This window comes from Narcine bancroftii, chromosome 6 (genome assembly GCF_036971445.1).
Source record: "Narcine bancroftii isolate sNarBan1 chromosome 6, sNarBan1.hap1, whole genome shotgun sequence".
NCBI lineage: Eukaryota > Metazoa > Chordata > Chondrichthyes > Torpediniformes > Narcinidae > Narcine > Narcine bancroftii.
Genome location: NC_091474.1, coordinates 219,763,907 through 219,789,117, shown reverse-complemented (window position 1 = coordinate 219,789,117; position 25,211 = coordinate 219,763,907). Strand labels below are relative to the sequence as shown.

General features: G+C 39.6%; 1 protein-coding gene across 4 annotated transcripts in view; it reads left to right on the top strand.

Moving 5' to 3' along the window:
- hace1 (HECT domain and ankyrin repeat containing E3 ubiquitin protein ligase 1) overlaps positions 1-25,211 on the top strand; it is a 90,506-nt gene that overhangs the window by 59,482 nt on the left and 5,813 nt on the right. For 3 of the 4 annotated variants that reach the window (XM_069887460.1, XM_069887459.1, XM_069887461.1), the window contains exons 17-23: positions 432-519; positions 733-882; positions 2,188-2,384; positions 5,093-5,224; positions 13,454-13,552; positions 15,962-16,032; positions 22,677-22,790. In XM_069887460.1, the coding sequence (XP_069743561.1) occupies positions 432-519; positions 733-882; positions 2,188-2,384; positions 5,093-5,224; positions 13,454-13,552; positions 15,962-16,032; positions 22,677-22,790 (851 nt within the window). Of the gene's footprint in view, positions 1-431; positions 520-732; positions 883-2,187; positions 2,385-5,092; positions 5,225-13,453; positions 13,553-15,961; positions 16,033-20,724; positions 20,863-22,676; positions 22,791-25,211 lie in introns of those variants that run through there. The other variant, XR_011340725.1, reaches the window with a different exon arrangement.

The following is a 25,211-nucleotide window of genomic DNA, read 5'->3' as shown; positions in this document are numbered from 1 at the left end:
TTGTAAATCAATAATACATTTCTCTTAATTTAATTTCATTGGAGAAGTTTTGTTAAAACTAACCATTATCACTTGCAAACATAAATACTTGATTCATTGAGCATATGGCACCTCAGAGAAAGATTTTGCCAGTCACTATCTTTTGTCAAATGGGAACATTTTTAAGAGAATAAGCTTAGAGAAGTTGAAAATATATATATTTTTAATAGGCTTGCTTTTGATTCTGGCAATTGTAGGCTTGCAAAAATACTTGTCTATATTTATATCAAATAAATCTTTCTCAGTATGGCACCTAATGCTTGGACTCTGATGTGTTTGAGGCATGGTTTGATAAAAGGGGAATGGCTTGATAAAAGGGGAATGGCGAACAAAGGTTTGACTGCAGAGTGTTATGTTCCCTTTGAATTCTATTATGCATTTTTTGCATCCAGGGCCAAGGAGTGGTGCGTGAATGGTTCGACATTCTGTCTAATGAAATAATTAATCCAGACTATGCACTCTTCACTCAATCAGCTGATGGTATGTGCGTCTGTTGTACGAAAAGACAATATTCTTTGCTGGTTTAAAATCTTTAAAGCATCAAACTTTTCATTTTTGTGTGTATGTTCAAAATTGTTGATATTGTAATCCAGAGTAAGTTTTGAATGCAAGTTCTTTGAGTGTTTGACTGTTTGTCCAGTCAGTTGAATCAATGAAGCCAGTTACTTTATTTAGATCCTTTTTCTTTTGCAGGAACCACTTTCCAGCCAAACAGCAATTCCTCAGTGAATCCTGACCACTTGAATTATTTCCGTTTTGCAGGGCAAATTCTAGGTTTAGCACTTTATCATCGACAGCTGGTTAACATTTATTTTACCCGTTCATTCTACAAACATATTCTTGGTAAGAATTGTTTTGCTTGGAAGTTATATATTTATTTGAGCTGTTTATCTTTCATTTGCAAAGAATAACAATAATAGCGTTTGGACGGAAAACTTCACATTAACCAGATGTATTCGTCTGGTTTGGGATCAGATGTCCACATGAAGATGATGCAGGCTATCCCCAGTGATATTGGGGGGGGAAAACAAAGTGATTATGTGCAATGTTGGAGATTGAGGGAAGCTACTTTTGTAAATAACAGTAACAATTTGAATTTATCTCAAACAGAAAATCTCAAGTGTTTTTTATAGAATCATATCTTGATGTTCAACCCAAGGAAAGGTAATCACAAGCTTGCACAAAAATGATCTTAATAAGTTGATGGTATTTGGGAGAGTCAGAAAAGTTTGAGGGAGAAGTTCCAGGGATTAGGATCTTGGTGATTGAGGAGGAATGGAAGCAACTGGCATGTATGTAAATACTTTCGTTGTTGAATGCAGAAATGAGGGTAGAAGGGATGGACATATAAGAAAATAGTTGGTGGTGCAAAAGTAGAGAGATTAAAGACTTTACTAAAAATGTATTTGAATTTAATTATTGAAAAGTTTTTCATTGTACTGGTAAAATTATCATTGATTTCATTAGTCTTTGTTCATGGTGTGTGGATCTGTGAGCATTTGTTTGCATTATTATGGTCCAAATGGAATATTTGTCAGGAGGAGAATGAGAGATGCAAATAATATGAGGAACATTTTCAATATTACAATTAGCATTGGAAGGTAAACTATTATCCTTTAAAAAGGATTTACCTGAATGATGCTTGGGGTTCAGCACCCAAGTTATAGAGAAAGGTTAAACAAGTTAGGTCTTTATTCCTTGGGGCGTAGAAGGCTGAAGGGGAGGGAGGGGGGGAGGATTTAATAGAAGTTTTGAAAAAATTTTGAATGGCATAGATAGAGTAGTAGTGGATAGACCTTTTCCATTGTGGATTGGGGAGATTCAAACTAGAGGACATAAGCTGAGAGTAGGGAAAGGGTATGGATGATTATGGACAGAGTGCAGGTCAGTGGGACTGGGAGTGTCTAAGAGTTTAGGCATGGACTGGAAGGGCTGTAATGACCTGTTTCCTTGCTGTAATTGTTATAAGGGTGAGTGAAAAACTTGAGCAATCCTTGGTTGCATTTCAAAACTGGATTAAGATCCAGAAATTGAATGTATGTGTGAGAATTTTATTTTAGCAAGCTTTGTAATTTCCACATTCACAAGGAGGAGCTGTAACACTTAATGGTTTAATGATCATTCTGGTGTATGTGGGTTTTTTTTCAGGCATCCCTGTAAATTACCAAGATGTGGCATCTATCGACCCAGAGTATGCTAAAAATCTTCAATGGATTTTGGACAATGATATTAGTGACCTGGGCCTTGAACTTACATTTTCTGTCGAGACTGATGTATTTGGTGCAATGGAGGAGGTGCCTTTAAAACCAGGGGGCATAACTATTCTTGTCACACAGGAAAATAAGGTAAGTTAGCTGTGATAATATTTCTTATTCTTTTGATGTGGCAGCATTCTTTCACCTATTATCATTTTCTATTTATTCTGTTAGAATTGAGGTCTTTTGGCTGGTAAAGGCTTGTGATCACCATTGGGTTCCAAGAATTTGCAATAAATAATGTCAATGTTTTACAACATCAGTCAATATTTTTTAATGGCAGAGGGGATATGAAATCTCGGTTTAGTTTCAAAGAGCAACAAGCAGATTCCAGCCAGAAAATACTGACTCCCATTTACAGGGGTGCAGTGTTGCTGGAGCTCACCGGAGCACTGCCCTGGCACCTCCTTGTCACTATTTTTGGTGAGTTCTGGCGCCGTAAAAAATTAGCACCTCACTGCAAAAAAAGACTAAATCAGTGGTTCTCAGGCTTTTTCTTTCCACTCACATACCACTTTAAGTAACCCCTATGCCATCGGTGCTCTGTGATTAGTAAGGGTTTGCTTAAGGTGGGATGTGAGTGGGAATCACTGCTCTAGACCCATTTGTTACAGAAATATTTTGCTAAAGAAAAATGATCATTGGCCCATTTTGGAGTTATGAAACCGTGCACATAACGAGTCAATGAGGTACGATTAAAATGGTGGTTTTTCAAACCTAGCCTGCAAGGACATTATCTTTCATTAAAGAATCAATCATTAATTTCACGAGCAAGTTGCTGTGAAATTAGGCTTATTTGGTTTAAAATTATGCTCTTCGGTGCACACTTTCAATTTGCAACCAATTTATCATAAATCACATTTTAAAAAATGTGAGCATTCTAACCATTTCACCTGCTGGTGAACTACTAGTGTAAAAAGAAACAAAGTGAATTGATGTTTGGTAAAATAATGCTCCACTTTTTCTTGCTCCTCTTTATTTGCATTTTCAAAGCTTGTGAAGATGGAATAAATTGAAGTTTAATTAAAGTTCCAACCCTACATGCCGCCTCATGATGTGAATCGAATCCAGTTTCCATAATTGATGGTGTATTGTTTGAGAATGTACATCAAGAATTAAAAATGTACATCAAAAATTAAAGAAATTTAATGTAATGTCTTCAGATTTATGTTTTGTATGTGGTAAAGAGATAGGTACCTTTCTTCATTTGACTTGCATCTGTCCTAAAGTTAAGATTTTTTTGGATACGTTAAATTATTTTTGGAAAAAGTATTAAAAGTTAAACTTCCATGTGATCCAATGACGTTTTTATTAGGAGATATTAAGACAATTCCTATAAGGTTAAGATTAACTATGTATCAAATTGAATTTTTACATTTAGCCTTGGCTCCATCTAAGAAATGTTTGGCTATTACTTGGAAATCTGATTTGGCTCTAGAAATGCAAAGATGGCATACTGAAATGAAATCTTGTATCCCTCTTGAAAAGATATGATACTTTTCCATCAAATTTATATATTATTTTTGTAAAAATATGGAGTTCATATTTGAAAATTCTTGGTTTGAAGATTTGAGCTCTCAATCTGTTCCGGTGAGATGTCTTGGTTTCAGAGCCGAGCAGTGTAATTGTATATAATTGATGTTCTTTCTTTCTTTAGTGGGTAGATATAGGGGAAGGAGGGTGGATATTAGTGCGGAGGGAGAGGAAGGTTGTTTTTTTTTTGTTATTATCCACATATATTTTTCTGTAAATGAATTTTACTATAATTGCTGTTATTGTGGTTTTAAAATTTTAAAATAAAGTTTTAAAAAATAATATTACTTGAATTGAATTTATGTACTTGAGCTGTGATAACAAATAGAAATTTTGAGACTGAGATTTAAAAAAAAATGGAAAATACCACCTTGGCTAAAAAAAAATACAGAATGGTCTGTTATTTAGAAAATTTAAATTCTGACTGTTGTTTCAAAAGTAACAATGTGACAGTGAAACTATCTGGGGAGAAAAAATGTATCTACTTCAGAGAACCTGCAAACTTCACCAAAATCTGTCCGCCAAATAACTGACCAGGGTTGAGATTTTTAGATTTTTAAAAACTTTTTGTTGGCTTCTCTCATTTGTTTCTCATTACTGAAGTATACACATTTGCATTGTAAGAGGTATGAAGATGTCCTCTACTGTTTTTTCTAATGTACCTCTGCTTTGGATGTTTACCCAGGATGATGAACAAAGCAAACTTTCACAAATTGCTTAATTGAATGACAAACATGATTTGCGCCCTCCCTCCTCCATCCAAGGATAGGTGCAAGTTTTGATTAATCTCTTTTTAATTTATTAATACAAGTATTACTCCATTTCGGCCATGGGGCATTAGTTGCAAGCCCATTTAAATTGCCACGATATATAAACAAGTGCTACTGAGTGAGATTTAAGTGAGGTCAGATGACCATTTTGGTTTTCCGAATTCTAATCTTCAATTTGAACTAATAATTCAGAATATTGCCCACCGGTATCATTTAAAAAAAAAGTCCTTCAGGCTTCCTTTTTGGTATAAATTGTTGAGTTGCTGGACTAGCATCCGAAGGCCTAGCCTATTCCTCTATGTTCACCAATGAAGTAAAAAGCTAGCATCAGTCATCAGGATCACAGAAAAACACTTATCTTGTTGTAATGGTTTAATCAATAAGTGAAAGGTGCTCGTGACTAAATGTGCTATTTTTAACCAATATCTGGATGTATTATTTCAGTTAATGGAGCACCTATTTGAGAATATTAAATGGCTATCCTTTCTTTTATAGGCTGAGTATGTCCAGCTGGTTACTGAATTGCGAATGACTCGGGCTATTCAGCCTCAGATAAATGCATTTTTGCAAGGCTTTCATCTGTTCATCCCACCAGCCCTAATTCAGCTTTTTGATGAATATGAGCTGGTAAGTGTCTGCAATATACTAAACTTCTACATAATAATATGTAGAAGTAATTAAGTAGTGGTAGAAGGAAAGGGAAATAAGGAGAGCAAGGAATACTTCACATGACCATGAGTTTCTTCCACAGTACAGCCATTCCCCTCTATTTTTGGGAGAGATCCTGGAAGATGTGTTAAGCAAAGCTTGATCAATTGTCTTGGATGGTGACTTTTACGCTCTGTTTGTAACAGCAGAACTCCCTTCATTAATTGAAGATGCATAGCCGCCTAAGTAGTTGATGGTTTTTTGAAAATCTAAATCAAACATACTTTTGGAAATAACTATATAATTTGCTGAACTTCCAACGTGTTAATAAAAATGATAACCATTAGATTAGCACGCAAATTAATTATTTTAAAATGCGATTAAGCTAATTTATTAGGTTATAAGATCAGTCATACATGGCAGTAACAGACTCTGGCACACCCCACGCATACTGATCCTTTGACATATCAATACAAATCCCATTTGTCCTCATTAGGACTGTATCTTTGATTCTTTGCCTGCTTGTGTCTACTTAAGTGCCTCTTAAATGTAATTATTGTATTTAATCACACCACCACTAGCAGTTTGTTCAACAGATCCTCTAAAAGCTATTTCTCACCTTAAACCTATGCCTTGCTTTTGATGTTGTCCTTAATCTTGGATTGGACAGAATATATTGAGTGTATCCAGGAGGGTTTCTTGAAGCAACATGCAGGTAGTCCAACTACGACAGGAGCCAAACTAGATCTTTTAATGAGAAATGCATCAGGACGGGTGGTCAGTGGAAGAATATTTCAGGAGTAGTGTTATTACCTAGACCAGCAGCAATAGAAATTCACCAAGACAATGGTATTTTCAAAGCAATAATATTTATTAATAACTATTAATAATATAACATTCTTACATTTGCTTATAGTGGAATTAAGTATATGTGTGTGTGTGTGTATATATATATATATATATATATATTGAACTGGAGGGGGACCAATGTGCTGGCAAGTAGATTTGCTAGAACTGTGGGGGAAGGTTTAAACTAGTTTGGCAGGGGGGTGGGGAACAGAGTGTGAGAGTGTCCAGGGAGTATGGCCACCTAGATACGAATAAAAAAGATAACAAAGGTAGGATGGAGATTAGGGTAGAAGGTAAAAAAGAGAATATATGTGAGGGTCATTCTCTGAGATGCATATATTTTAATGCAAGAAGCATAGTGAACAAGGTAGATGAGCTGAGAGCATGCTTGGGGTCACGATATTGTGGCAATTAGTGAGACATGGCTACAGGAGGGGCAGGACTGGCAACTTAATATTCCAGGATACATTTGTTTTAGATGTGATAGATCAGGGGGTAAAAAAAGGAGGAGGAGTTGCTCTGCTTGTTAAGGAGGACATTACTGCCGTGAGGTGGCAGGATGGTATGGAGGGATTGACCAGTGAGGCTGTTTGGGTGGAATTGAGGGGTGGAGGAGGCAAGAGGGTGCTAATAGGGGTGTATTACAGTCCACCAAATGGGCCAAGAAAATTAGAGGAACAACTTTGTAAGGAGATAACGTATATGTGTGAAGATTATAAGGTAGTGATCATGGGAGATTTTAACTTCCCACACATTGATTGGGATACCCATACGGTTAGAGGGCTGGATGAGCTGGAGTTCGTTAAATGTGCTCAGGATTGTTTTCTAAATCAGTTAGTAGAAGAACCGACTCGGGATGGTGTAATACTGGATCTCCTGTTAGGGAACGAACTAGGTCAGGTAGCGGACATTAATGTTGGAGAACCAATTGGGTCTAGTGATCATAATTCTGTTAGTTTTAGGGAAGAGCAAGGAGAGGCCTAAAGTTGAGGTTCTGGATTGGAAAAGAGCAAATTTCGAAGGAATAAGAAGGGATTTGGGGAGTATTGAGTGGGACAGGATATTTTCAGGTAAGGATGTTAATGAAAAATGGAGGATATTCAAAAAAGAAATTTTGAGGGTACAGAGTAGTTATGTCCCAGTGTGGATCAAAGGAAAGGCAGGAAGTCATAGGGAGGCTTGGTTTTTGGGGAATATTGGAAATTTGGTTAGGAGAAAAAGGGAGGTGTACAAGAGGTATAAAGAGCAGGGAGCTGAGAAGTTGAAGGAGAACTACAAGGAGTGTAGAAGGAATCTTAAGAAAGAAATTAGAAAGGCCAAAAAAAGGCATGAAGAGGCTTTGGCTGACAGAGTAAAAATAAATCCAAAGGGTTTCTATAAGTACATTAAAAGTAAAAGATTAGTGAGAGATAAAATTGGACCCCTTTAGATAGCAAGGGTAGGCTGAGTGAGAAGTCTGAGGAAATGGGGGAAATTTTGAATGATTTCTTTGCCTCGGTATTCACCAGGGAAAAAAATGTTGAACCAGTTGAAGTAAAGAAAAATAGTGGGGGGGTCATGAAGTATATAAGGATAACCGAGCAGGTAGTGATGGCTGTGTTAAAAAAGATAAAGGTGGATAAATCTCCCGGACTGGACAAAATATTCTCTAGGACACTCAGGGAGGCTAGTGGACAGTTAGTGGGACCATTAACAGAGATATTTAGGATGTCACTGGCCACGGGGGTGGTGCCAAAGGATTGGAGGGTGGCGCATGTGGTTCCTCTGTTTAAGAAAGGGTCCAAATGCAAACCTGGGAATTATAGGCCTGTAAGTCTGATGTCTGTGGTGGGCAAGATGATGGAAAGTGTTCTGAGGGATGCTATTTACAAATTTTTGGAGGTACAGGGATTGATAGGGAGTAATCAGCATGGTTTTGTCAGGGGTAGATCATGCTTGAGTTCTTCGAGGGGGTTACAAAAAAGGTTGATGAAGGGAAAGCTGTGGATGTTCCCCACAGGAGGTTAGGAAAAAAGGTGGAGGCATTAGGTATAAATAAAGAGGTAGTGAAATGGATTCAGCAGTGGTTGGATGAGAGGTGTCAGAGAGTAGTGGTAGAAAATTGTTTGTCCAATTGGAGGTCGGTGACTAGTGGAGTTCCTCAGGGTTCGGTCCTGGGTCCACTATTGTTTGTTATATATATTAATGATCTGGATGTAGGGGTGGAGAATTGGATAAGCAAGTTTGTGGATGACACAAACATTGGTGGTGTTGTGGACAGTGAGGTAGATTACCGTAGATTAAAAGGTGATTTAGGAAGGCTGGAGGTGTGGGCTGAGAAATGGCTGATGGAATTTAATACAGATAAATGTGAGGTGCTACATTTTGGAAAGGCAAATTTAAATAGGTCATATACATTGAATGGTAGACAATTGAGGAGTGCAGAGCAACAAAGGGATTTAGGAGTTATGGTAAATAGTACCCTCAAGGCTGATACTCAGGTAGATGGTGTGGTGAAGAAGGCATTTGGAATGTTGGCCTTCATAAATTGGAGTATTGAATTCAAGAGTAGGGAGGTTATGATGAAATTGTACAAGGCATTGGTGAGGCCAAATTTGGAGTACTGTGTACAGTTTAGGTCACCAAATTATAGGAAAGATATAAACAATTAAGAAAGGGGGAGATTCAAACTAGAGGACATTGTTTAGGATTGAAGGGGGAAAATTATAAGGGGAACATGAGGGGAAATTTCTTTACGCAGAGGGTGGTGGGGATGTGGAATGAGCTTCCGGCAGACGTGATTGAGGCGGGATCATTGGTTACATTTAAGGAAAGACTGGATCGTTACATGGATAGGAGGGGACTAGTGGGATATGGACCGGGCGATGGTCAGTGGGACTAGGAGGGTGGGGATTTGCTACGGCATGGACTAGTAGAGCCGAACTGGCCTGTTCTGTGCTGTAAGTGGTTATATGGTTAGATCCCAAACCATTACAGTTTAGGCACAATTCTGAAGAGATTATTCAAATTTAAAGTTAATTTTTAGAGATCTTTTGTGTTGAAACTCAGTCTTTCAACTGCTGTTCAAAAGTTCTCAAAACTCACAAATTCTTTTAGAGTTGCTTTCAGAGAGATGTTTCTTCATACGAATTACTTTTTTTGACAATTACTCTCTCTTGGATGGAGGTTACAAAACTTGTGATTTCCATGATGATTTCACAAACCCAGGCAAGGATTTTACAAAGTAATCAATAAAAATGGTTATGATCCACATGCAAGAATGATCTTGCTTTCTTTCAGTCAAAAGTGACCATTAAAATGGCCTCAGTAATCCTGCTCTCTCTTGAAACAGAGAGACAATTGAAGTGGCCATTTTCTTTCAAAGCCACTTCATTCTGTGTTCCTCCCCTTGATCAGAAGAACCTAATACAACAATCCTTTTTCACAGAAGTTTACTGTATATCTGCCTTCAGCTGAATCCAATCATTATTAAAGATGCTTTCTTTCAAATGTCATAATCCCATGACATAATTGGTGCTTCTGTGTAAAGTCTAATTTCTTCAGAAAGATGAGTCAACAAGCAAATGGCCTCTGACCTATCTACACAGGTCATGAAGCAAATGGCTACTTGTTTACCCAGGTGCCTTTCTGAGCAAACATTCATTGTCTTCAGTATTTCTAAGGAACAATCATAATTCTTTTATGGCTGTATGCAGCTTTCAAATGAACAATGATACAAGCTTGTTTGCAGCTGGACATAGCTCTCAAAATGTTGTTACTCTGTGTATGTGTCTTTGTGTGCATCTCTGTTTCCAACCCACAAAATAGCCCTCTAAAATATATAATATTTTATCATAAAGATTAATAAATTACACAAATCTGTCAGAGTAGTGATTATAATTCCTTGGGTTTCAAGATAGTTGTGAATGAGGATTAGCCTGGTCCTCTTAAAGAAAAATTTAAAAAAATTAAAATGGTATGATTACAATATTACATTGGAAAACTACACAAAATAACCCCCCCTCCCCCGTTAATTGTAACACAATATTAGTAATCTAACTTAAAATTAGTCCAACCCTCTCCCCCCAAAATAAAGAGTGAAGAGTTAATAAAATTAACAATATATATGGAAAAAAAATACCCACTTACAAAAAAAGAGATAAAACTTAACCTAAAAAAAATTCTAACAACAAAAATTTTTTTTTATCAATACTAAAATATCACGCTTAAACATATATTTAAATCAAACTTAAATGCATATAATTAGCAAACGGAGTCCACTTTAACTTATAAAAAGACATCTTATCCTGAATTGAAAAAGATATCCTTTCCATAGTCAAACAAAATTTCATCTCCAAATACCACTTATCTAAAGTTAGTATATTTTTATCTTTCCAAATAAGTGCTATACATTTCTTAGCCACGACTAAAGCTAAATAGATAAAGAAAATCTGATAATCCTCTAAACCTAAATCAATTAATGATTGCATGTTCCCTAATAAAAATATATCGGGATCTAATACAAGATGGATATTATATAAACTGTTAACAATAGATTGAATACCTTTCCAAAACTGTTGCAATCGATCACAAAGCCAAACAGTATGCAAAAAAGTATTGGCTGTCTGATAACATTGAAAACAAGAATCCAACTTACTAAGACCGAATTTTTAAAATTTCTCTGGTCATGAAAGATCATGAATTTGTCAAAAAGAAAGGAAGCATTTGTCAAGCTTTGGAAGCTAAAATCAGCCAGGGCACCCGATGAAGAGGACATGTCAGACTGTGAAGGGAAACATGCCAAATTGTGTGAATGTCTGTAGATCAGCGATTCTCGACTTTTTTTTTCAACCCTCCCCCCCTCTCCCCCCCCCCCCCCCCCCCCCCCCGCCAAGGCTCTGATCAAAGTTTGTGGCCACCTTCCCTGTGAAACAGTCAAGTTTTGATTTCTTCCGTATTTCTCTCCTCCATTTAAAAAATGGTTAAAAAATTACCATATATACTTGTGTAATTGATTTTTTAAACCACTTTTTTTGGCCTAAAATTGGGGGGGGGGGGGGGGGTTTGACTTTTACACAGGTCTGACTTTTGACCTCATTAAGTATCTCCTTTGTTCAAGGCATTGGGAGCTTTGATTGTTGGGACTGGATGGTAAGTCCTTGGTTAGGGCACCAGGAACTCAGATGGGCAGGCAGCCTGGGTGTGGGGAGTTCAATGGTTGGGCGGTTGGTGCGTGGTCAGGAGCTCAGATGGGCAGGTGGTTGGGGGGAGGATCCGTGGCAGGGGTTTGGGAGCTCGGATGAATAGGCAACAGCGGCCAAAAATAGGGGAGGTCGAATTTTACACTTGTTATAAAAAAACACTCGGTTTTTTGGCTAAAGAAGAAGGGGTTGACTTACACTGGATCAATCATTACACGAGTATATGGTATATGTTACATGAAGTAAAAAGAAAACCAGGCTTTTACTTAGGTGTGCTATAGCCCTGTTGAGAAAGGCTGCTCTAGATCATTTTCAACTGAGAGGCAAAGTTCTGACAATGTATTCTTGAAACAATGGATGATTGATTGGAGAAAGTTATATAAAACAATTTTTCATTAACCTTTCAAGACTTTCGGGGCAGCACGATTGGTGTAGCAGTTAGCAGTGCCTTTACAGTGCCAGTGATTGGGACTGAGGTTTGAATCCCACACTTTCTCTCAGGAGCTTGTACACTCTCCCATGTCTGTGTGGGTTTTCCCCAGGGCTTCTGTTTCTTCCAACCGTTTGAAACATACCGGAGGTTAATTGGGTGTAAATTGAGCGGCACTTACTCGTTTGCCAAAATGGCCTGTACTGTGCTGTCTCTTTGGCTTGGCTTCGCGGACGAAGATTTATGGAGGGGGTAAAAAGTCCACGTCAGCTGCAGGCTCGTTTGTGGCTGACCAGTGCGATGCGGGACAGGCAGACACGATTGCAGCGGTTGCAAGGGAAAATTGGTTGGTTGGGGTTGGGTGTTGGGTTTTTCCTCCTTTGCCTTTTGTCAGTGAGGTGGGCTCTGCGGTCTTCTTCAAAGGAGGTTGCTGCCCGCCAAACTGTGAGGCGCCAAGATGCACGGTTTGAGGCGTTATCAGCCCACTGGCGGTGGTCAATGTGGCAGGCACCAAGAGATTTCTTTAGGCAGTCCTTGTACCTTTTCTTTGGTGCACCTCTGTCACGGTGGCCAGTGGAGAGCTCGCCATATAACACGATCTTGGGAAGGCGATGGTCCTCCATTCTGGAGACGTGACCCATCCAGCGCAGCTGGATCTTCAGCAGCGTGGACTCGATGCTGTCGACCTCTGCCATCTCGAGTACTTCAACGTTAGGGGTGTAAGCGCTCCAATGGATGTTGAGGATGGAGCGGAGACAACGCTGGTGGAAGCGTTCTAGGAGCCGTAGGTGGTGCCGGTAGATGACCCATGATTCGGAGCCGAACAGGAGTGTGGGTATGACAACGGCTCTGTATACGCTTATCTTTGTGAGGTTTTTCAGTTGGTTGTTTTTCCAGACTCTTTTGTGTAGTCTTCCAAAGGCGCTATTTGCCTTGGCGAGTCTGTTGTCTATCTCATTGTTGATACTTGCATCTGATGAAATGGTGCAGCCGAGATAGGTAAACTGGTTGACCGTTTTGAGTTTTGTGTGCCCGATGGAGATGTGGGGGGGCTGGTAGTCATGGTGGGGAGCTGGCTGATGGAGGACCTCAGTTTTCTTCAGGCTGACTTCCAGGCCAAACATTTTGGCAGTTTCCGCAAAGCAGGACGTCAAGCGCTGAAGAGCTGGCTCTGAATGGGCAACTAAAGCGGCATCATCTGCAAAGAGTAGTTCACGGACAAGTTTCTCTTGTGTCTTGGTGTGAGCTTGCAGGCGCCTCAGATTGAAGAGACTGCCATCCGTGCAGTACCGGATGTAAACAGCGTCTTCATTGTTGGGGTCTTTCATGGCTTGGTTCAGCATCATGCTGAAGAAGATTGAAAAGAGGGTTGGTGCGAGAACACAGCCTTGCTTCACGCCATTGTTAATGGAGAAGGGTTCAGAGAGCTCATTGCTGTATCTGACCCGACCTTGTTGGTTTTCGTGCAGTTGGATAATCATGTTGAGGAACTTTGGGGGACATCCGATGCGCTCTAGTATTTGCCAAAGCCCTTTCCTGCTCACGGTGTCGAAGGCTTTGGTGAGGTCAACAAAGGTGATGTAGAGTCCTTTGTTTTGTTCTCTGCACTTTTCTTGGAGCTGTATGTCTGTATGTGCTGTATGTCTAAATGAAATGTATTAATATTGGGGAAATTCATTGAACAGCATTGAAAGGGGAAGATGGATTAACACAATGTAAGTTTATTTCTACTCTGAATGTTATATCTAGGAATTATTGCTGTCTGGTATGCCAGAGATTGATGTGACTGACTGGGAACGGAATACAGAATACACCAGTGGCTATGATAGAGAAGAGCCAGTGATCAAGGTATTAATTAACAGCTTGGAAAATAAAATTAACGCTGTGTATCTGTTCTTCAATTTGGTTATATTAATGTGTCATTATTATTTAGAAGTACAGGAACACATCACCAAAAAAATCAAGAAAAATAAACTTGAAGCTAGAAGAAAAATACCGTACAGAAAAATATTGTTAAATTCTAGAGACTAGTTTATTTGCCATTTACTATTTGTGCAGTAAACTGAAATTTCTTGTTTGTGAATGCTTGTATAATATTTGGCAAAATGAAAGTTGAAGTCAGAATCAGGATATATTGTCATGAACAAGTCATGAAATTTGGTGTTTTGTGGCAGCGTCACAGTGCAAACATTCATGTGATAACCATCGTACAGAATATTTTACATTTTGCACAAAAGCAAGGCAGTGTCTTTGGTTCATTATTCAGAAATCTGAGGCAGCAGGGAAGAAGCTGTCCTTGTGCCATTGAATGCTCGTCTTTAGGTTCTTGAACCTTTGTCCCGATGGTAGCAGAGTGAAGAGTGTATGGCCTTGGTGGTTGGGGCCTTTGAGGATAGAGGCTGCATTTTTAAGACACCACCTCATGTAGATGTCTTAGATGGAGTGAAGTCTGGTGCCTGCGATGTTGCAGGTTGAGTTAACAGCCCTCTGGAGTTTATTCCTGTCCTGAGAGTCAGATATGGAAATGCCCAAAGTCTAGTTAATGTCAGTGGGAAATTGAAGTTACCATCTCTGTGGCATTATGTGATTGCAGGAAAGATTTGGATATGTAGTATTTTGGGCACCAGAGACAATGCTTTTACTTCAGTAACGTAAAAGAGAAAATATTGGAAATATTCAGCAATTCAACTGACAGCTGCAAGAAAGGAAAATAAAGTCACAGGTTGATGACCTTTCATCAGAACTAATTAGAAAGTGTGTTTTAAGTTAAACAAAGCAAAAGAATGTTAGTGACAGGGTGAAGCCAAAGAGACTGGTACTGTGAGGTGAGAGAAGGTAGAAGTTTTATGATGACAGATGTCCTGAGTGGCAGAGATTTAAACTGAGGGAAATGAATAAAGAGAAAGAGAAAGAACATTCTGGAACTGTAGAATACTGGACACCATGGTTGCTGCAAATCGAGAGGAAAAAAGATGTGTGAAGAAACAGGCAAGTAGCTAGATGTGGAGAGAGAAAATCCTGAGTTAGCCTTGGCGGATTGTTGACCTTGGTTGCCTTATCAAATTGTTTTGCAAGGTTGTTTATAAAATTGATATACTGTCTATTATTGAAAAGTAGGTGAGTTATTTCCATTATTTAGATACCTTGTGAAGAATCACAATTATGTCCTTAGATTAGCTTTGGTCTGTGAATCTTACTTGATTCCTAGCACTCAATAGTTTAGTCCTTGAATTTTATTGTAAAATTTTTTGTACATTAAGTGGCATTGAAATGTCAACAGAAAATTCTAAGAAATTCTGCAGGGATACTTGTTTATATGAAGTTTCAGATCTTTCAGAAATGAACAGTTTTAAGCAAGTAAGAATATGGATAAAGAAGGTAGAGGAAAAATTTAATTTGTCATATTATGCATAGAATAATGCGTAAGGTTCTTCTGTGAGCAGTCTAACAGATTAGCTCTAGCATGCAAGCTTGTATAGAAGATCACAAGCACAATTGCAGAGTTACAATGAGGACAGAAAAGATCAATTTGTACCAAGATGTGCATGATAGGCAGTTCTGGGTTTCATTCAGGAGCCTGATGGCTGCAAGGAAGAAATTGTCTTTTAAGACTCACACTCTTGAACCTTCTATCTGATAGAAGAAGAGCGTGTGTCCAGGATGCGATCGATTCTTTGTTATATGTCTCTCTTCAGCAGCAGGAGATGTAGATGGAGTCCATAGAGAGGAGGGAAGTCTGTGTAAGATTCTGAGCTGCATTCACAACTTTCTGCAGTTACTTCCAAAAATAATTGATGGATGGAATGTAAGACTGATTATTGCCTCAGTTTTTCCTTTTGTTTTATATAAAAAAAATAAGTTTTTATCATTTGGAGATCAATATTAATAATTCATAAATTTATACACCACATTGGCAGTTGAGAATTTGAATTGCTTTAACTTTAAAAAAAAATTTGTAAACTAAAATGAAGTAGAATGAAGTTCTTCAATTGTTGCAAAAATATTTTTTTTCAGGAAATAAATCTTTTGTCCTCTAATCCCCTTGCAAGGGGAGTTTAAGGGAGTAGCTACTCAATTGTATTAAAAAGATTGCAATGAATGGATGCTTGGCACCATATCTAGGAATGCATCTAGGTATGGACAATAAATGCTAGCTGTTCTAGAGCGAGGCCAGTGTAGGCTGAATATAGTTTATCAATTCTTTTTAATACTGATAGAAGTAACATTTCATGTCAACTCAGATCTTTATTTTTCCAGTGGTTCTGGGAAGTTGTGGAAGAGTTAACTCAAGAAGAGTGTGTGTTACTATTACAGTTTGTGACTGGCAGGTAAGGCAATCTGTTATTTTAAAATTGCTGAGTTTGTGAGGCTAATTGACTCCATATTCTGACTATGCATACATATTTGCTTAATGTTTTTCTATTGGAATGCTTGGGTGAAGTGGAGAGAAAAATGAAATTACCAAGGAAATGGAGAATTATGCAAGAAGGCCAAATGCATGAGCATAATGTTTTTCCCCAGCTTTACAAATTGCTTGGGAATTACAGATATAATTGGGAACCTAGTTATCAACACCAGAAAAAAAATGTACATCACAAAATTAACAGATCTATAATTTTTGTTTTTTTGGGGTTGGGAAGTGAAAGAGGTTTGAATGATTTATCCACTGTGGCTTTGTAGAGATCATCGAGGCTCTGTATTTAAGAAGGAAGCATTTCGCATATTTTCTCAATCTCAGTAAAAGGAAAGTTGAAATTCGGGGATTGGGATTTATCAAGATCATTGTTGCTGTTGCAGAGTGAAGGAAGTAATGGGATCTATTGTTGATATTGTAAAATCCTTTTTATTTGGAATTTAAGCAACCAGCAGCCTTGAGCAACCGGCAAAACAAAAGGAAAATAAATAGGTTTTAAAATAAAACAAACATTTAAAATTGGCGCCCCTTCCCCCAGCGACCAGTTCATCAATCATTCAATCTCGAGCAATTGGCAAATTGACATCTGGCATGTACTAATCTCAGGTGCCAGATACTGGGGGTTTTTACTATATCCTGAGAATTGTGTATACAAAGCTAAATTAAATCATATCGGCACAGCACAACCAAACTAGTAATAATAGCATGCTAACTGCAGAATTTGGCTATTAATCTGGAATCAATGTATTACCTTGAGGGTAGGAGAAATTGAAACAAGAGGCCATGAGTTAAGAGTTAAGGGGCAAAAATTTAGAAGTAACATAAGGGGGAACTTCTTCACTCAGAGAGAGTGGTGGCTGTATGGAATGAGCTTCTGGGAGTACTGGCGGTGGCAGGTTCAATTTTGTCATTTAAGGAAAAATTAGATCGGTGTATGGATGGGAGTGGAATGGAGGGTTATGGACAAGGTGAAGGTAAGTAGGACTAGAGGAGAGTACTTGATTCGGTGCGGACTAGAAGGGACGAGATGGCCTGTTTCCGTGCTGTAATTGTTGTATGGTTATAATTAAACAGGTAAATTGGTTGACCGTTTTGAGTTTTGTGTGCCCGATGGAGATGTGGGGGGGCTGGTAGTCATGGTGGGGAGCTGGCTGATGGAGGACCTCAGTTTTCTTCAGGCTGACTTCCAGGCCAAACATTTTGGCAGTTTCCGCAAAGCAGGACGTCAAGCGCTGAAGAGCTGGCTCTGAATGGGCAACTAAAGCGGCATCATCTGCAAAGAGTAGTTCACGGACAAGTTTCTCTTGTGTCTTGGTGTGAGCTTGCAGGCGCCTCAGATTGAAGAGACTGCCATCCGTGCGGTACCGGATGTAAACAGCGTCTTCATTGTTGGGGTCTTTCATGGCTTGGTTCAGCATCATGCTGAAGAAGATTGAAAAGAGGGTTGGTGCGAGAACACAGCCTTGCTTCACGCCATTGTTAATGGAGAAGGGTTCAGAGAGCTCATTGCTGTATCTGACCCGACCTTGTTGGTTTTCGTGCAGTTGGATAATCATGTTGAGGAACTTTGGGGGACATCCGATGCGCTCTAGTATTTGCCAAAGCCCTTTCCTGCTCACGGTGTCGAAGGCTTTGGTGAGGTCAACAAAGGTAGATGGCAGAGGTCGACAGCATCGAGTCCACGCTGCTGAAGATCCAGCTGCGCTGGATGGGTCACGTCTTCAGAATGGAGGACCATCGCCTTCCCAAGATCCTGTTATATGGCGAGCTCTCCATTGGCCACCGTGACAGAGGTGCACCAAAGAAAAGGTACAAGGACTGCCTAAAGAAATCTCTTGGTGCCTGCCACATTGACCACCGCCAGTGGGCTGATAACGCCTCAAACCGTGCATCTTGGCGCCTCACAGTTTGGCGGGCAGCAACCTCCTTTGAAGAAGACCGCAGAGCCCACCTCACTGACAAAAGGCAAAGGAGGAAAAACCCAACACCCAACCCCAACCAACCAATTTTCCCTTGCAACCGCTGCAATCGTGTCTGCCTGTCCCGCATCGGACTTGTCAGCCACAAACGAGCCTGCAGCTGACGTGGACTTTTTACCCCCTCCATAAATCTTCGTCCGCGAAGCCAAGCCAAAGAGAAGAGATAATTAAACAATTAACAACATAACATTTCTTATTTATCTAAACTTTCTTATCTCTAATAATACACACATTTACATTTGTGCATCATGGGGTTAAATTTAAAGTCCCACTCTGAAAGATCAATCTTTAAAAGTTCAGCATTTTATCTTGCTCGAAGGTCTTAAATTCAGAAATAATTATAAAGTGCTTTTAAACATCCCATCTGTGGGTCTCTTTACTCACAATTCTGCTTTCCACACAAAGCATCTGCCTTCTTCTAAAAGAGACAGCAAATGTGGCTATTTTCTTCTACGATGAATTCACAAACCCAGACAAGGGTTAAACAAATGTGGTCATCTTCTTCCACGATGAAGTCACAAACCAACCAAGGGTTAAACAAAGTGGCCATACAAAATAGACCAGAAGAAGTTTGTCCTCTTTTCCAAAGAGACAGCGAAGTGATCTTCCTTATTTCAAAAACCACTGATTCTGTGTTGCCCTTTTCCCAAGAGTAACGCACACAACAGCACCAATGCTGGTTACTGTAACTCGACCCTGTCTTTCACAAGATTTTAACCCCTATATGTCACAGGGTTTTGACTTCTGTCAACTTCAAACTGAACTAATATCTTTGTCTCTTATTTCAATAATATCTCTCCAAATCATGTGACAGTTACTGGAATTTTGAACAGTTGCCAACCTCTGTCTTGCAAACCACATGATCTTTATACTTCTGACCTGTAGATGACACGACTGAAAGATTACCTCACTTCTGTTTCAAAGGCTTAAGTATATCACTCACAAGGCTCTGAGTTTCATTCTTGTTCAAAAGTCCTTGTGGTTTAGTTTAAAAATTGATGGCTTCCTTAGCATTTCTTATTGAGCCATCAAGACCCGCTTCAAATCCATTAACTATATCATTCCCAGACACATTGATTCTGAAAATGAACTCTCTTAAAACAATGGTTCTCTATAAATGTGCTGTGACCTGTGTGTGACCCTGAACCACCTCCAATTAACTACTAAGAATACAGATACAATATTTTAACTCTATAATTTACTAAGACATTTTTATGAGAAATATAGTTTAACGTTAAACTTTTCTTCTTTGGCTTGGCTTCGCGGATGAAGATTTATGGAGGGGTATGTCCACGTCTGCTGCCGGCTCGTTGGTGACTGACAAGTCCAATGCGGGACAGGCAGGCATGGTTGCAGCGGTTGCAAGGGAAAATTGGTGGGTTGGGGTTGGGTGTTGGGTTTTTCCTTCTTTGTCTTTTGACAATGAGGTGGGCTCTGCAGTCTTCTTCAAAGGAGGTTGCTGACCGCCGAACTGTGAGGTGCCAAGATGTACGGTTGGATGCGATATCAGCCCACTAGCGGTGGTCAATGTGGCAGGCACCAAGAGATTTCTTTAAGCAGTCCTTGTACCTCTTTGGCGCACCTCTGTCTCGGTGGCCAGTGGAGAGCTCGCCATAGAACACGATCTTGGGAAGGCGATGGTCCTCCATTCTGGAGATGTGACCCACACAGCGCAGTTGGGTCTTCAGCAGCATGGATTCGATGCTTGCGGACTCTCAAGTACTTCGATGTTGGTGATGAAGTCATTCCAATGAATGTTGAGGATGGAGCGGAGACAGCGCTGATGGAAGCGTTCTAGGAGCCGTAGGTGATTCCGGTAGAGGACTCATGATAAACTAAAAATTAACAAAATCCCTTACAGTAACACTATATTCTATACTTCTGCTCTCCACTCCTTGAAGTATGAGTTAACCTGCCTAAATAGCATACAAAACAGTTTTTCACTGCATCTTAATATGTATGACAATAATAAACCAATTCTATTATGGAGGTTTATGAAACTGAAAACCGTAGATGGTGTTTTTCTCAGGCTGGGAAGTCTAAATCCAAAAGGTGTAGGTTTAAAGACAGATCTGAGAGGCAAGTTTTTGGGCACAGGTTGGTGGGTGAATGGAGCAAGTTGCCTGACAAGTTGGGAGCAATTGCCATGTCCCAAAGACATTTGGCTGGTGCATGGATTGGAAAGGTTTAGAGCAGGGGTGGGCAACCTATGGCCCTTGGGCCAAATGTATGCAGCCCGTAACCCAGTGCAAAAGTACCATGTTCACCTGGTCCGCTGATACAAGTAGTGCAAAAAAAAGCCAAAAAATTGCAAAATGGAAAAATTTCATTAAATGTCAAAAAATAGATGTGGAACCGAAACAGATCAACAATATTGTTAACTATAAAGGGATCTGCGCATGCGTTGGTCTGCGGGTCTGTGCGCATTCGTGGGGGGCTCTGCATATACGTGGTTCTGTGGCACTCTTTGTACATTTTGGAAGAATTCAGTTTATCTTGTTGCTTGAACTTTTTCTGTAGATAGTTTTTTTGATAAATTATAGTCAGATATGTTCATACATTGTACATTAAGTACCTCAAGCAGAGACAATCAAAACTTTAAATTACATAATGTCTGTGTGTTTCAGTATTCATTTATGGTAGCATCGGTACAGCCTGCTATCAACCACCGGCCCATGCATGGTAAAAGTTACCCGACCCTGGTTTAGAGGAATATTGGATATATGCAGACAAATGGGATAGTATAAGCATTTTGGTCAACACAGGCAAGTTGGGTGAATAGTCTGTTCTTGGTGGTCTATGTTCTGATTCTTGTATCTCATTCATTAATATCTCAATCAGAAAATCTACTTTACCTCCAGCAGTCCCTCTTTTCCATGGCATCTCTAACATGTTGTTTGTCCATGTATCTGGGGGTGAGGAGGAGTGGGAGGGCTCTTTAATGAAGTGGTGCTTCATTGTCGGTAGGTGTGCTGTGTCGCTTTTTCTTTCAGGGAATACAAAAAGTTCTGCTTGAGAATTTCATTTGCACACTTATTTTGACTTTTTCATTTGAAGCAAAGTCATGAAAATAGATATTTCTTTCTTTGGCTTGGCTTCGCGGACGAAGATTTATGGAGGGGGTAAAAGTCAACGTCAGCTGCAGGCTCGTTTGTGGCTGACAAGTCCGATGCGGGACAGGCAGACACGGTTGCAGCGGCTGCAGGGGAAACCTTAAAATAGGTGCAGTCCAACTTCTGAAACCTGCCAAGCAATTGATTGATGAGCTGAAACGAGCTGTGCCATTTTTTTTTGTGAATTTTATTCACCATAACTTGGGCATCAATTGTTCTGTGTGGAGTTATTCCAGATTTTGGATTTCTAATTGTAATTACTTTTAGGCAATGATATTTAAAAAAAAAACATAATTAATGAAGCTGTTTCACAAACCACATGTATTGAAACTTTCAATAATAGTGGTAATTTGAAGAATTTTAAAGATTAGTGCAGTTCTTGCTGATGGTGATTCTCTTCTTTAGTGAACGTGGGAAGAATGATGATCCATGCAAAGCACATTACACAAAGGACAGTCACTCAATACATTAACACTGCATCTGTCCTAGAGTAAAAAAAGCATTTCATGCGAACATTATCAAACAAACTTTGATTGAATGCCGTAAATTTTCATTTTCTCGAAAGGTCTTCTTCCTCTTCTTCTGTGTCTGCACCTGTGTTTGTGTCTTCTTATTCTCTTCCTTGTATCTGTGTCTCTTCTGACTTTCCTGATGAGTTTCTTGTCTCACTTTGCTGGGTTTCTTCTTGCTTGGCTTCTTGCTGTTGGTCCTGTTCTTCTGGGCTGCTCATCTGTTGGGCCTCCTGCTGCTGCTCTTCTTTCCTATCACTCCCTTGCCTGTCGCTTTCCTCTTCTTCCAGCTGAGAGCCCTGGTGTCGGGCATCCCTCAGCTGGTCGCGTTGTGTTTGCCTGCTCCTCAGCTGAGACCCCTCCCTTCGGTGTTCTCCTTCTTAGTAAGCGTGACTTCTCGCGCATGCGCAGTTGCGTACTTTTGTTTGGCTCAGAGAGCCATTTTTGCAGTCCAGCAGTTGGGGGGGTTGCGACTTTGCGGGGTCGTCGCCAGCCTTGGAGAACGGGCTCTCTTCTCCATGATGGCTCCCTGTTTCTTCATGCAAGTAAGGCCTTCTCTTTTCTCTTCCGGCATCTTTTCTTTTTTACCCCGTTTTTACTTTTTCCTTCTTGGGTGCCATTTTTTTCTTTTCTCTACAACTTTATCTTTTATTTGTTATGTTTTGTATTTCTTGAACTTTGTATTTTCTTCACTTTATTTCTTCTTTTCTGGAGAGGGCTGCTGGCCACTACTCCATCACGAGACTCCCCATTTTCTCTAAAGGTCAAGTCTGGTATCTTTGAACTGGTTTGAGAATTAAAGAAAACTTGTTTGAAAATTAAAGATAACTACTGATGAGGTTAATAAAGGTTGATGGTCTGTGCTGTGTGTGACATTTTTTTTGATAGTGTATTTCAATGAAAATGAACAGTGTTTATTTAATGTTCTTTCATATCTGCACTTCATTTTTTTTTCAGTTCAAGAGTTCCTCATGGTGGCTTTGCATATCTCATGGGTGGCAGTGGGTTGCAAAAGTTCACAATTGCTGCAGTACCATACACGTCTAACCTCTTGCCAACATCCAGTACGTGGTACGTACAATTTGTGTTCATGGAAAAATGCAGTGAGTGTATGATTACATTTATGTCAAAGCAAAAATCTGAGATTCATCTGCATCAGTTAGAACTGCTATACAAATGGTAGTCTTTTCCTGGTTTTGTGAAAAAGCATTTCTTTTCATGATGATGGTCTTTTTGGACTGTTAAAAGCTATGCCCAGATGAATTTGTTTGTTGGATTCCCATCACAGTAACAGAAGAATGTATTGTTAAAATACTATGTAATTTTGCTGTAGCAAGGCAATGCTATCTCCAATAAAATCATCCCAATTGTTCGGTCATTTCATTTTGCATGATATTTATCTGGAATGGCATTATTTGTCAGGCATTTTTGCACATTGTTATAGAAACATGTACTGGAGAATCTTATAGACTTTCAAGTAACTAGAATAGTGGACGTTCATCTTGATGAGGATTGCTATGATGTAATGTGCAATAAATAGTATTGACTTTTATTATTTAAAATATATAAATTGTATCGGATGAACAGATCATGAAATGTGTGTCTGAGATTTAAGTTTAAAATGTTCAGATATGGATCATTAAATGCAGATCACAATTTTCACTGAATTAACAGGGAATGCCATGGCCCAAGACATTGTGGAAACATTCAGGCACCACAATTGTGTGTTTTTTTAAATTCAAGCGATGTAAGCTTTGCATCCCCTGATATTTCTGTATTATTGCATGCGCCATGCACCAGTGAGGGCATGAAAAGGAAAGTAATACAGATGAATGCATAGCTGAGAAGTTGATGCCAGGGTCGGGGTTCATGTGTATGAATCATTGGGATTTCTTTTGGGGAAGGAATGAGCTGTACAAAATGGGTGGGTTGCATCTGAAATGCAGAGGGAGCAATGTCCTTGTGGGCCAGTTTGCTCGAGCTGTTGGAGAGGATTTAAACTAACTAGCCAAAGTGTTAGGCCAGATGATGGAGCAGTTGATGAAGAGGTAGATGCAATTTGTAGGGAGATTCAGTAAGGACAGGCATTGGATGGAACACAAACGTGATAAGTAGGATGGGAAGAAATGTATGTACTTCAGTGGGAGAAGTAGTAAGAATAAGGGCCATGAACTTGGAGCATGGGACAGTACATGGAATTATGACGTTGTGATCATTATAGAAGCTTGGCTGATGAAGAATTGGACAGGTCCCCCATGGTGTGCTCATGAGGCAGATGTTTCAAAAGGGATAGGGAGGGAGGTATAAGAGGTGGGGGTGGCATTGCTAATAGTATCACAGCTACAGAAAGGCAGAATATCGTGGAGGGATTGTTGACTGAGCCAATGTGGGTGGAAGTCAGAAACACAATGGGAGTGATCACTCCAGTGGGGCAGCATGGTTAAAGTAGTGGTTAGTGCAATGTTATTACAGTATCAGGTTTGAATCCAGCACCGTCTGCAAAGAGTTTGTACTTTCCGTGTCTGCATAAGTTTCTTCCCGCCCTACCAAAACATAGGGGTGATGTTAATTGGTGTATTTGATAAGCATGGGTCAAAGGGCTTGTTACCATGTTGAAAATGTAACAATTTAAGTATCCTATAGGCCCTTGGATAGCCAGTGGGGACATGAAGTAGGCAGATTTTGGAAAGCTACTTAAATAACAAAGTTGCTGTGGGACACTTCAACTTCCCTAAAATTGATCGTCACCACTTCAATACAAAAGGTTCAGATGAGGCATAATTTGTCAGCTGTGCTCAAGAAGGATATGTGGAGAGGCCATACTGGACCTAGTACTAATTAATGAACCTGGTCAAGTGACAGACCTTTTGGTCAGGGAAAATTATGATGAAAATGATCACAACTCCCTGACCTTCAGCATAACTATGAACAAGGATAGGAGTAGACAAAATGGGCAAGTGTTTAATAGGGCAAGTGCTAATTATGATGGGATAAGGCAAGAACTTGGGAGAGTAAATTGGGAACATGTGTTCTTGGGGGAAATGCACAGCATAAACATGGAGGATGTTGAAAGTCAACTTGCATGGGGACCTGGATGGATTTGTCCCAGTGAGAGAGGGAAAAGATGGTAAAGGAACCTTGGTGCACAAGTGAGTTGGGACAGCTAATCAAGAGGAAGAAGGAAACATGAAAGGTTTGAAAAGCAAAAGTCAAGGGCTCATGAGAATGGTATGGTAGTCAGAAAGGAAATTGAGAATTAGAGTTCTTTGTCATGAACGTCACAACATTCATTGCTTTGTGGCCTCATTACAGTGCAAATATTGCTGCAAAATACATTTAAACATCAGTTAGTGCGAAAGGGAAAGTGAGGTAGTGTCTGTGGCTCATTGTCCATTCAGAAATCTGATGGCAAGGGGGAAGAAGCTATCGTTGTGCCGCTGAGTTTTCCTCAGGCTCTTCTCCTTCGCAATGGTAGCAGTATGAAAAGGTCAT